The sequence below is a fragment of the Pelobates fuscus genome, chromosome 5 (assembly GCF_036172605.1).
Source record: "Pelobates fuscus isolate aPelFus1 chromosome 5, aPelFus1.pri, whole genome shotgun sequence".
Classification (NCBI taxonomy): Eukaryota; Metazoa; Chordata; class Amphibia; order Anura; family Pelobatidae; genus Pelobates; species Pelobates fuscus.
The window spans coordinates 67,876,401-67,890,270 of record NC_086321.1 but is presented as its reverse complement, the minus strand read 5'-3'; the positions used below and the strand labels follow the sequence as shown (position 1 = coordinate 67,890,270).

The window sequence follows — 13,870 nt, the reverse complement described above, 5'->3', positions numbered from 1 at the left end:
AATAAAGTGGGCATTTATTTAATGAAAATGGCTACTCACAATGCATTCATCCTTTTCAAAAAGCCAAATCCTCCGCTGAAATGTAATTTCTGGGCTGCTTACGGAGTGCCACAGTGGGAAGCCATCAGCAGGGCCTAGCAGCAGAGGTATTCAGACAGGTCATGTTTGCCCAAAAAAAGACCCCCCAGAAAAGGTGTGTTACAGGAGGGGCATTCGAATGGAGCCAGTTTCTACTGCCCTGATTGTCTCTCTCAACCCGGCCTTTGTATTGGGAACTGCTTTAAAGTATTTCATACTCAGGGCCAATAAATTCCCAATACAGTTAATATTTTTTGTTGTAGTTCTTCTGTTATCTGACCGCTGACTATATATATATATATATTGTATTTAGTTAACTGGGGTGGATGATAGTTCATGTGAAATTGGGGAGTTTAGTGCGTATGCTAGGGGTAAAAATAGAAATAAAAAAATCCACAAAAATTTTGAAAAAAAATGAAAAATGTATTATAACATTGTTTTGTTAAAGTTCTTGTGTAAAAAGTTCAAAATGCTTAGGAAGTTCAGTGCCAGGAGGCTTTGAGAATTCTGACAGTGGATTCAGAGGTGACAGACAGCGCCTCAGAGTTTGACCCGAAATGGGACATGGACCCAGCGTAAAAGTTCAAAGTTTGAAACAAACCTGAAATGGGCGAGTCTCAAATTTGTATTGCTGTACTCAGACGACATAGCTAAGTGACACATGAAGCATGAATACTGCCGTAGCACACCTGAGGATTGCAAACTATGCAGTAAAATCTCAAAGTGTGTGTCAAAAAGGCAGAGAAAATGCTTACTTACTACTACTAGACTTGGTATTAACAGGCAAAAAAATTATCCCATGCTAAGGTTCAAAATGGGCCTTTTGAAATACCCTGAGGTGTCTTCTTTAAAAAAAAAAAAAAAAAAAAAATGGTAGGCCTTTGTTGGGGAAGTTTGAGTAAGCAACCTGATATTAGACTCCAAAATGAGACATAAACCTATCAAATTTATCTCTCAAAATTCTACTGTAAAAACTGAAATAGTTAGGTCTCCTATATAGCACTGTATCTTTACGAAATACTGCCAAAGGCATACATTGGGGGTATTGTTTTACTCAGAGGAGTTATCTGAGAATAATTTGGGTTGTTTGATCATATTGGAACATATCAAATATACAAAATGCTCAGCAGAAATGTAACACATAAGTTAAAAATATTTTTTTACCACAAACCTTGACACATAATGGTGAAAAAAAGGGTGACATGTTAAGGCACAATATATGCCATATGAGATACCCTAGAGTGTCTACTTTCACAAATGGTAGGCCTTTTTGCGTTTATTGAAACAGTCAAACTACTATAATGCCCCAAATTGAAACATAGGCCCTTCAAATCCATTTCTCAAAATTCTACTATTAAAACCTGAAATGGCCAGGTCTCCTATATGGCACGGTAGCATCACAAAATAGTGTCAAAAGCATACATTGGGGGTATTGTTTTACTCAGAAGCGTTATCTGAGTATAATTTGGGGTGTTTGATCATGGTGGAACATAGCAAATATACCATATGCCCAGCACAAATGTAATGCTTAAGTAAAAAATGTGAAAAATATTTTTTTTTACCACAACGTTTGACATATAACAGTAAACAAATGACAACATCTTAAGGTACAATATATGCCATATGAGATACCCTGGAGTGTCTACTTTCACGAATGGTAGGCCTTTGTGTGGTCATTTGAACAACCAAACTACTATAATGCCCCAAAATAAGACATAGCTCCATCAAATCCATCTTTGAATTTTCTAACTATAGGAACTGAAATAGTCTTGCCTCTTATATTTCATTGTAGCTTCCCAAAATAGTGGCAAAGGCATACAATGGGGGTATTGTTGTACTCCGCAGATGTAGCTGAACGCAATATGTGATTTTGACCAGGAATAGCACACACACATTTAAAAAAAACGTGTTTTATGTGTGTATGTCAATCAACAGAAAAAATACAATTTAACTACAATATTTAACAGAGATTGGTGGGGAAATGGCTATGAAAAAAAGTGTCAAAATACCCTTAGATAAATAGCCTGTGATGTGTACTTTATATAAATATATACTTTTGTGTAGCAATTTTGTTTTCTGTGACGGCTATTAAACTTACAAGTCAAACATACCAACTTCTAAAATTGTTTCACATTGACATTTTATATTACTCCTTGTATTTTGTATCCTGTAACTTTTGAAAAAAGCTGGAATCATATACATATTATGCACTTTGAAAAACAAGACACATAAATTAATTTTATAACAAGACACGGAGGCTCATATTGCATATCCCTTTCTTTACTGTTGACAAATAGCAGCAAAGGAAACATACAGAATGAAAAAAGAATGAACATGTGATAACGTAGGCCCCTCCCCCTCAGGTCCCAGTATAACAGGCAGCACTTCCCTTCCATTTCCCTCTTTCTTTGCTGCTCTGACACAAAGATAAGTACATGCCATATTTTCTCTTATATACTATTCATTGATAATTTAATGGATTTTTATTTAATTTGTATTTATTTAGTCTTTTATTTCGAAGGTTAATAATTGTGTCGTTATACACTAGCCTCAGGGCCCAGACCTCCCCTGCTTATGTAACCTTGTCTGTTTCTTCTGCTCGAGCGCCTCTCTGCGCACTTCTTCTTGTTTCATTATTCCTCCGCGTAGCTTGCGGGTGCCGCGAATCCCGCGAGATTCCCGGCGGCCATTTTCTGTCATTCTGTCCCTACCTCTTAGTGTGTCGCTGGTCTGGGCCCTGGTGAGAGCGTTTTTCCTTTGCTTAGATTGTTTGGGTGACTAACCCATACGTCCTTGATCATGCCTAAACCCAGACTATCTACTGGGTCCGCTCACTCTGGGGAGTCGGATTCCCCAGTAATCAGAACGGAGGCCCCTGTCACCTCAGATATTTCGCCTTCTATGGCGGATGGGACTACCCAACCCGATGGACCACAGTTTCTGGCGCTACAGCGCTCGGTGACAGACGCCATTATGGCTGCTATGGGGTCTATGTCCTCCACCCTCTCCCACACCATTTCACAAGCCCTCTTGCCCCGTCCTTCAGACGAGCAACTCTCGGGCACCTCGACACCCCAGGGAGAGGTATCTAAAGGGGACTTCAAAAAGGCTGCCCGTAAATCTAAACACTCCTCTGCCTCCAGAAACACCATGACTGGCGTACCTTCGGTCGCCCCAGAAAGCGTGTCCCATCCACGCAAAAGAGCCTTTCCGCGCCAGGCAGAACGGGCGCGGCTTTGGAAATGTGCTAGAGCACAGATTGAGAGCGGCACCGACTCAGAAATCGGGTCAAATGAGGAGGCTATGAATGAGTCAGATTCCGACTCTGATGCGGATTCCGCCGATGGCGCTCTCGACCTCCTTTCCTCTGCTCAGGCAGAGATGCCCGGAGGCGAGACGGGGACCAGGAACCCTGCGGCTGCGGGGCCATCCCTCGTGGATCCTTCGGGGGTCCCACTCTTCGATCCGGATGACCTTCATCATCCGAGGTCGGCGGAGTGGCTCCCAGCCGACCACGTTGCCACATATCTGGAAAATTGGGTCAGAAAACCCTTAAGCAAGGCGGCCCGCAACAAATTGAGGGCGGAGTGTCCTAGGCCTCTGGTGCCTAACAAGGTGTGTGACACCCCAGAGGTTGATCCAAAAATGACCCAGTTCCTCACTAAACTGGGCTGGAACCCCCGTAAAGGACTAGAGTCCGCTTTGAAGTCCTGCCAGGACAAGCACCTGGACATATTCGGGCCTTTGGCCAAATTATTTGACTTGGCGGAAGACGCCAGAGCGGAGAACCGCATGGTCGACCCTGAAGACCTTAGAGGTTGGGTCCAGAGAGCAATTTGTATTGCTGGGAGCGTAAATACCTCCCTGTCTATTGAAAGGCGTAAAGCCATATTGTTCAAAATTGAGCCAAAACTAGCCAACCTCGCCCTTACGGAGACGGGCAAAGACGCCCAAGGACTCCTCTTCGGAGACTCCTTCATCAAAGACTTGGGACGTTATGTGGGGGCATTCACGGCTCTAGACAAGGCCCAGGCCTCCATGAGGCGAGTATTCCAGGGGCGGGTCTCTACCAGGGCCGGCAGAAGCAGGAGCCGTCTGTCCGGCCGCAACTATCCCCAATCCCGTGGCACGGGAAGAGGCTCCTTTCAACAGTATCACCAATACCAGGAGACCTCCCGCCCCATGTTTTTTCCATCCCGTGGACGTCAATGGCGATCCAGAGGCCTTCGGAGTAACCCAAACTCCAGACGACCATACGGTGAGTTGCCTTCTACCACACATTTCTTCTCCGGGTTACATAGGGGGCAGACTCCAACATTTTTTCCCAGCCTGGTCACAAATCACTTCAGATCCCTGGGTACTGGCCACTATTCAGGGCTTCCATATAGAACTCACCTGCCGCCCTACACACATTCCCCCTCCTCGACCGATCCGCTTTTCCATCCAGGATCGCGGTCGGATCGACGAAGAACTTTCATCCCTCCAGTTCAAAGGGGCTATCGACCTAGCACCCCCCAGCCCTGCGGGCGTAATAAGCAATATCTTCCTAGTGGAAAAGAAAGGCGGCCAATCGAGGCCAGTCATAAATTTGCGCCCCCTCAATGCCGTAGTCAGGTACCGCCATTTCAAGATGGAGGGTATCCACCTGCTAAGGGATCTCCTCCTCCACGGAGACTGGCTAGCGAAACTAGACCTAAAAGACGCGTACCTGACAGTGCCAATAGCGGAGGCCTCTCGGGACCTCCTACGCTTTTACTGGCGACACGAAATATGGCGATTCACCTGTCTGCCCTTTGGCCTATCCTCAGCCCCGTGGTGTTTCACAAAACTTCTACGGCCCGTTATGGCCTGGCTACGCAGTCGAGGAGTTCGACTAATCGTCTACCTAGACGATATTCTACTCATGGCTCAGGAGCGCTCCACCCTCCTCTCACACCTACGACTAGCCATAAACCTCCTGTCACGCTTAGGTTTCATAATCAACTGGGAGAAGTCATGCCTGACCCCCGCCACCCGCTTGGAATTCCTAGGTTTCCAAGTGGATTCGGGGGCAGCGACGCTGAGTCTCCCGATATCCAAGATTCGTTCCATCCGCAAAGAATTGCGCAGGGCCCTTATCCGACCCCAGCTCACCTTACGCCAATTGGCACGCCTCATAGGCCTACTGGCCTCTTCAATCCAGGCCGTGTTCCCAGGCCCACTCCACTACCGAGCGCTACAGCGCCTAAAAATCGCTCACCTAAGAGCCGGGGCATCCTACGCAGACCTAGTCTCCCTGGACAACGAGACGAAAGACGAGTTGCGATGGTGGATTCTCAACCTGTCTGCGTGGAATGGCAAAGCCATCTTCGGCTTAACGCCGGAATTCACGATCGACTCGGATGCGAGTCTACACGGTTGGGGAGCCCACTGCGAGGGCATCTCAACTGGGGGCCGGTGGTCGGAGTCCGAAACCCGACTACATATCAATGCCCTGGAGCTTCTGGCAGGCTCCTTCGCCATCCGCAGCTTCGCCAAGGACCGTGCCCTATCATGTATTCGGCTCCGCATGGACAATGTTTCGGCGGTGAGATATGTCAACCACCTGGGTGGTACACAGTCGGCGGTCCTGGCCAGGTTGGCGAAAGATTTTTGGGAATTCTGCCTGGAGCGGAACCTGATGGTCTACGCAGAGTACTTACCTGGCCTACACAACGTCCAAGCGGACTGGGGTTCACGTTATCTTTCAGACACCAGCGACTGGAGATTAGCCAGGAAGGTGTTCTCCAACATATCATCTCTTTGGGGGCCATTTACCATAGACCTTTTCGCCTCCCGGCTCAATACTCAACTCCCACGCTTCTTCAGCTGGAGGCCGGACCCAATGGCGGAGGCAGTGGATGCCTTCCTACAAGAGTGGAAGGGAGGCCTCCTCTATGCCTTTCCCCCATTTTCCATGATCCCTCGCTCACTCCTGCAGACCCGCAAACACCGGGCGGAGCTAGTCATGGTCACCCCATTCTGGGAGACACAGTCTTGGTTCCCCCAAATACTCGAGATGACGTTGGACTACCCTCGACTCCTGCCGGATCGCCACGACCTGCTACAAGACCCGACGGGTCGCTATCATCCCCTCCGGCTGGAGGGCTCTCTCCCACTTCTGGCGTGGCGAATCTCCGGGGACCCTGGGAAATCCAAGGAGTTTCGGACGCAACTAGACTCTTATTGGCGGCAGCATGGGCTCCCGGCACTAGACGGGCATATGGGTCAGCTTGGCGAGCTTGGGCTAGCTGGTGCATGGCTCGGAACGAGGATCCCGTTTCGGCCCCTGTAACAACGATCCTGCAGTTCCTGACGTCTCTCTTCGAAGCCGGTAAGGCTTACAGGACCATTAACCTTTACCGTTCCGCTATCTCGGCGATTCACCAAGGCTTCGAGGGCCGCCCCGCGGGACAACACCCTCTAGTGTGCCGACTCGTCAAGGGCTCTAGATTTTCAAGGCCACCCAGGCCCCGCTACTCCACGACCTGGGATGTTTCAGTTGTATTGACTTTCCTCTCATCCTGGCCCGCTAACGCAGGACTCTCCCTCAAACAGCTGTCGGCCAAATTGGTGTGCCTGCTCTGTCTCATCTCATGCAAGAGAGTCTCGGATGTCAGTGCACTGGATGTCGATGCCAAGTCATACACCCCGGACGGGGTAACTTTTAACATCAGCAGACGCACTAAGACTTCCATCAAGGCGGTATCCTACCCTAGTTTCCCTGCCTCTCCTTCGCTATGCCCAGTGACCTGCCTTCGTGAATACGAATCTCGCACCGAACCACACCGATCTACTGCCTCCCGTCAGTTGTTCTTATCTTTCCGCCCCCCTTTTCACCCAGTTTCCAGCACTACCTTATCACGCTGGGTGAAATGGCTGCTGGCCCAAGCGGGCATTGACACTACAGTGTTCGGCGCCCACTCAGTACGAGGGGCTTCGGCCTCTTCTATGATGTCTGCGGGCGCCCGCCTGGAAGACATTATGAGAACAGCTGATTGGTCTAGGGAATCTACCTTCCGAGAATTCTACTTTCGGCCGGCCCCACACACATTCGCTGTAATAATGGATCAGCTTTAAACTTGCAATATGAGCCTCCGTGTCTTGTTATAAAATTGCATGATTTTGCTATTACATGACGAAAAGTCATGATTTTATTAAAGACACGGAGGCGAGTATTGCCCCACCCTTTTTTGTTACTCTCTCGCTGGTAAGTATATATCTCCCCACCCATATTACTCATACCACGATACACCTATGTTATAGTTTGGGACGGTAAGTGGGGCCGTCCTTATAATTGTTGTTTTCAATATTACTGGATATGTTAACATTGATTGTTTTGTGGGATTGTATATACAAGGGTCTTTGTTCCCACTGGTGTAACCTTGTACTAGTTACAAGTATCGACTTTAACCTGTTGGCTCCTGTCCTTTATGTCTCCACAGCTTAATCTGGCAAGACGTCTAGCAAGGGTCCGGTTTATTGGTCTCCTCCTGCTGTCCTCCATCGGTCCTATGAATTCTACGGCCACACTTCCCAGTTTGTGATGTTATACCTCCTCGGTTTTTTCTGTTATTCCTTGGGACTTTATTCTCGCATTACTCTAGTTATGGACATTGTTCTTTGGTCGCATCTGCAGAAAGAGGGAAATGGAAGGGAAGTGCTGCCTGTTATACTGGGACCTGAGGGGGAGGGGCCTACGTTATCACATGTTCATTCTTTTTTCATTCTGTATGTTTCCTTTGCTGCTATTTGTCAACAGTAAAGAAAGGGATATGCAATACTCGCCTCCGTGTCTTTAATAAAATCATGACTTTTCGTCATGTAATAGCAAAATCATGCAATTTATTTAGAATTACTTTTCCTAAGCTGGACATATTATGCACACGCTATTATTACCAAAACTGTAGAAAATGTGTTTTTTTTTTAATAATAAATTTGATTTTATATATGTATATGTCACATCAAATAAAAGGCAATTTTGTCCTTTAAAAAACAAAATATAGTATGTGATGATGCAATAAATGAGAGTGATGCAAATTGCAGGTGAACACAAACAGCAAAAAATGCAAAAATAGTTTGTGTCCTTAAGGGTATGTCCAGCTTCTGAAGCTGCGTCCTTAAGGGGTTAAGATGTCTTATAGATTATACACCTGGGTATGATCTGTATTAAATGCTGAAAATGGTACTTATCTATTGCTCTCAAAATTGATCCTAAAATAGAAAGATTTTTGAGCTTTGCTCCCACCTGGTTTCTCGGCAGATTGCACGGAACTTGGTTGAGTCCCATGGAAATAAGAATGCTAACTGCTCAATCCAGGACAACCTTGCTATAGTGACAAATAAAGAATAATTGGGTTGCAAATAATGTGTTTTACGACTTTTACAACAAAAATAATGATGGCTAACCTTTGGCTCTTCAACTATTGTCCATTTGGCTGAGCATCAGGAAAAATTCACTCTACAACAGGATAACAGGTGCTTTAGCGTTTAGCCATTTTGCCCTGAAAGAGTGCCCATAGTGCCAATAAAGAAAGCAGATTCTCAATTGGAAAGAAACCACATTAAATTGTACTTTTATCTGAACTTACTTTGTTCTGTGGAAGTATTCCAGCCTCTAAGGTAATATTTTGACTATACTCTTTTGTTTTTTTCTTTTCATCCAGGTGGCCTTGGGGAATCAGCCGTTACAGGAATTGTTGTTGGTGCCTTTTTAGGAACAGGATTGTTAATGACGTTCTACTTTTTTAGGTAAGCAAAAATGTTTTTAGGGAAGTAACAGGGTTTACAAATGCACGTCATCAAGATGTTTACTTACTAGCACACAGTGTGTTGAAGTGAGATGACAATAGAATTGAAAGTTTAAGTCAACATTAAGCATCAGTGTCCCTTGGCTTGTGTCCAACTGGTTTTAGGCTTTTAAAGGGGATGTGTTTATTGTGCAGAAAGCTACAGAACTTTCCTTTCCCATATTGCTAAACAAAACTGTAGATATTTAATCAGGGAGATAAATATAGCCAATCAAATACACATAAGTTGTATTGGTCCAGGAATATGAGTGGACTATCTTTTTAAAGAAGAATATCCACTAGAATTCATTGTAGCAATCATGGGGCCACGTCCCCCTCAGGTTGTGTCAAAATGTTTTCAAAGAGACAGTGTTTCACTCGGTTTATGTCACGTTAGTTCCATAGTCAGGAGAGTCCCATAGCACCCCTTAAGCCCCTCTACTGCAGTTCATCTAATTCTGAAGTAGACTTCTACGCTAGTCTATACAATGTCAGATGGCAATGGGAGCCCAATAGCCCCTGGATGAGTTAACTCAGCAGCCCAGCAGTTGCAGCCATCCAAAGCAAAGTTTTCAGCAAATTGGTGTAACATATAAGCACCCAATCACACTAAATTTCAAAATAGTCAAAGTTAAAACATATCGTACATAGATCATTTATACTTTTGGCCTAAAATTGTAACTTCACTTTTAGTACACAACAATTTACAGTTTAGTGAAAAACCTTGACAGTGGAAAATGTGAACAACATTGTAGAGCAGTTCTGCTTACTTGTATGCTAGGCTGCTTACATCCAGTGAGAAATGCAGGTCGAGTTTGGACAGGGTTGCATGTATGCATCATAGCATGTACAGAGAGTAGTTGTTGGCAAATAGGAGAATGGGAGGTTTTGTTTGGAATGAAACAACACTCACCAGTCAAAGATTGCCTTGGATAAAATGTCATTGAGTGAATTTTACTTGAATGTAAAAAAAAGACTTTATATCTCAATTAGGATCCATCAGAACTAGCCTTTTGTGAAGTTCTGATATATATATAAATTTTATTTTAAGTGTTAATTTTTTTATTAAAAGTTTACTCTAAGCACCATGTCCAGTTTAGTGATTGGAACTGGTCATGGTGCCTGGGTTCTGTATGTGCAGCTTTTTGCTAAAACAAAACCTCTGCACATACTGTGTTTAACCCCCTTAATGCCGGAGGTGTAACTCCACCTCCAGCAGTGTGATTGTGGTATCAATAGTTAGCCTGGACCAAGAGTTCCAGGTTGACTAATGTCAATTCTGTGCATAATTCTATACTCAGATTATCATTGGCTGAGATCGGTCAGCTGATGCTCTCAGTTAATGAATGACGATGGGATCAGCATTTGACTTCTGCTACTCTGCAGAAGCTGGAGGTCCATCACAGACCTGAAAGGAGGCTCAGTGCCTGGCATGGACCTAGGTAAGATGGGCAAATTGTTGCTAAACAGTGTACCTCATAACTGGGGAATGGGGTCAAGATACTCCATGTATCATAACTACTACAGTGTGCTTTAACCAGGCTAGCGGTATTCCCGAGCGTGACTCGGGGTTAATTTTCGCTGCCAGAAGCGGTAACCCCGAGTCATGCTCGGGGTAGATAACAGAGCTGGCAGCGGAGTCTCCTTACCTTCTCCTTGCGATCCAGCGATGTCCCCGCGCCTTGATTGCCGGTGAGAGCCCCGGCGGATGCCTCCATCTGACTTCCTGGTTCCGTCTCTGTGAGCCGCAGAGGCTCATGGGGGCGGAACTGGGTGGGTAATTCAAATGTTTCAAGCATAAAAGTGACACACACACATAAAGTTAGGTGATACAGTGAAATCCTGTCAGATTACATTGTATCACCTCAGATTTGACACAGATCACCTCAGATTTGAAATTTGATCATCCTACACTGCCCTGCCTGCCCTTTTTGCTGTAATTTCTGCCCATAAAATAATTTTTTTACCATGGCATCAAAGCGTCACTTTAGCATCTCCAAAGCGGGTTTGGATCAGATGAGTGACAGCGGCAGCGACACAGAGCCCCTCGCAGAATTGAGCGACTGCGATAGCGATTCGTGGCAAGATTCGTCATCCGACTCTGACAGTGACCAGAGAAGTAGCGACAGCGACGATTCTGCACCCGAGCTCAGTGATGTGCGCACTTGGTGCCTTATTGATTGTGGTATGGATGAGGTACCGCCGCCAAGATTTTCGTTTACTGGATCACCTGGGATGAAGGTAGACGTTGAGCACAATGATCCTTTGGCATACCCAAAATTATTTCTCACAGATGACGTCATTGAAAAGATTGTCACGGAGACAAATCGCTACAACGAGCAGCAATCAGCTACTCTGCATAGCAAGTTTTCCAGGAACAGAAAATGGGAACCGGTATATTATTTATTAGATTATAATTCATGATTTTATGTTTCGAACTTTATCACATCTGAGAGTACTTTTGGTCAGGTTTAAGAAAGTAATTACTGGCCTACAATACATAACACCAAATTTCCATGCAAAAAAAATGGTACCGCTTTTGGTACAAAATTCCTGACATAATCATACCGCCAGGGAGGTTAATGATTATGATGTTTTGAGTAACCCTTTAAACTAAAGAATTGATGGATGGAATCATATCTGTATATTGTGTTCTTTCCATTACAGGAAGAAATACAGAATAACCATTGAAAGACGAAACCGGCAAGATGACATCGGAAAACACAGGCAACTTAGAGAAGATTCCATTAGATCCCATTTTTCAGCAGCATAAGGAACATGATCACATTCTCTATTAAAAAGCAACCAAAGACATCATTGTGTTAGATGGGACTTTTAAATGAACCCATTCATCAGAGCAGTAGAATCCTATTATTATAATTATTATTTTTTTTAATTTCTATTAGAAACTCAGGAACACTTTACTAATCAAATTATGCCACATGGCCTTTCATCTCGTGAGGGAAAAAAGAGACGCCTTAAAGAGACACGGTTAAATGCTTAAGTAAGTTCCTAAAATAGGTGGTTACCTATTGTTTATTGTTGTGTGCATTTCATTTTGAGTTGTAAAAGACCTTCTTCATTTTGGTCCGTGGATGCTATTTCGTGGTTAAGGTTTGAAATCAGCACTTTAAGCTTTGAGTTTATTTGGTGCATTGGTTTAAAAAAAAAAAAAGACAATTGTGACACAAATATTCTGCACAACAATTCTGTCCTTGAAAACAAGTTGTGTCATAATTGCACGTGTACAACGCAGAGAGACCTTTACATGAGCTTTAAGCAGTGAACAATGGCTACATCTGGTTTTATATATACTTATATTTTTAGTTTGGTAATTTCCACTTGTAAATTGCTAAGATTTAACAAATATGGGTCTTATATATATTTTTTTTCCATGTTCACAAAAAAGTACTGCAGAGTTAGTATTGATTCGGTTTAGGTAGACCCCAATACAATGAAGCATTCATGCCTGTGATTTTGTCCACCTTGTTGGTTTGCAGTTTAACCTTTGGTATGACGTCAAGCTGTAAATGTGAAGATCACCTTTGAGTGAACACAAGCCATGACTGTGATCTTGAGAAAGTTGCAGAACCTTGCAATAAAACACTTCACTTCAGCACAACCCAGCTGTACAATTAGACTGGAGGTTTACGGTGTACATTTTATTTAAATTTAACCCGTTTGATGCAAACTGTACCGGCCCTGGGACCATCAAACATTATTAGTGGCTAGAAATGTTACTCATTAAACTATCTATAAATGCTTTTAAATGTTCTGATCCACAAATATATATATATATATATATATATATTTCATTTCTGATATTGAAACAAGCATTTTTAAAGAGGAATGCACAATTTTGTTTTAATCATGTTCCTTTTATTAATAAGTTAAAGGAACGCTTCAAACACCTAAAGCATTTTAGCTTGCTGAAGTGCATTTTGTGTGACAAGTGTGTCCTCTTTTTTTATTTTACAAAAGATGCAGATTGCAATAGAAAATTACATTTTATAAATTAGCCTCAATCAGACAACTGGTCCTGTTGCTTCCTGGTTTGGTTAGCTCAATGGAGCTAAACCGAAAAGGCAGCAAATGCCTGGAGCACCTGCCTTGCTAAGACTTCTCATTGAGCGGCATTGGGAAGTCTGTGATTGGACAGTCACAGAAAGTCTGGGCTAATGTAGAAGGGGAAGACTTGCAAAGGCTGCAGATAAGAGATCTGCAGCTTTTGCAAGCTATTTTTAAAAATAACCCCCCCAAAAAATAAAAATATGAATGAATAAATACAACTTCGTTTTCATTGAGGTATATATATATATATATTTTTTTTATTTGAACATTGTCCTTTCAAGCAAAATACTTTATGCAACATTTCTCCAAATTCAGAATACAAGCAGCAAACTAATGAAGCGGTAATAAAATAAATAATAAAAAAAAATAAAAATAAGCATTTTATGAAAAAATTGTGGCAACCAAAACAGTTTACTAACTCAACCTTGGATATTCTGAAATGGGGAAATGGCCAAACAGCAAGCTGGTGTGAGGTGACAATGCTTTTGGCAGAGACCCATAATGTGTCCAATGCATTAGGTTGGTAATCTGTGATTTAGTGTAATAGTAGTAGCATGAAAAGGGTTTCATCTGCAATGAGATAAGGAATGCTTCTACAGTAAGCATTTTATTTTGTAGTTAAATATGATGGACCCCTGTCATTGGGCCACATTGTAATGATATTAGGGCCCTCTCTGATTTAGACCAAAGCAGCAAAAAAATGAAAATGTAATTTTGCAAGTTCGCATTCATCCCACCCAATGTTTAGTACGCAGTGTATTTAAAAAATTTTTTTTAAAATAATATGATAAAATACTTAAGGAAAAAAATCATCTAATAGTAGTAATTTTTCATTTTAAAATATCTCTCCTTTTTAAGCATACCTCGTGGGCATTTTATAATTTCATGAGAAATAAGAATTCCTTAGGTTTTAC

The 13,870-nt window shown here is 43.3% G+C and overlaps 1 protein-coding gene across 1 annotated transcript in view; it reads left to right on the top strand.

Moving 5' to 3' along the window:
• The window catches only part of NPR3 (natriuretic peptide receptor 3), a 117,227-nt gene extending 105,198 nt beyond the window's left edge, over positions 1–12,029 (top strand). The window contains exons 8-9 of the mRNA XM_063456836.1: positions 8,763–8,847; positions 11,553–12,029. Of these exons, the coding sequence (XP_063312906.1) occupies positions 8,763–8,847; positions 11,553–11,658 (191 nt within the window). The 3' untranslated portion in view covers positions 11,659–12,029. The remainder of the gene's footprint in view (positions 1–8,762; positions 8,848–11,552) is intronic.
• The last annotated feature ends 1,841 nt before the right edge of the window (positions 12,030–13,870 follow it).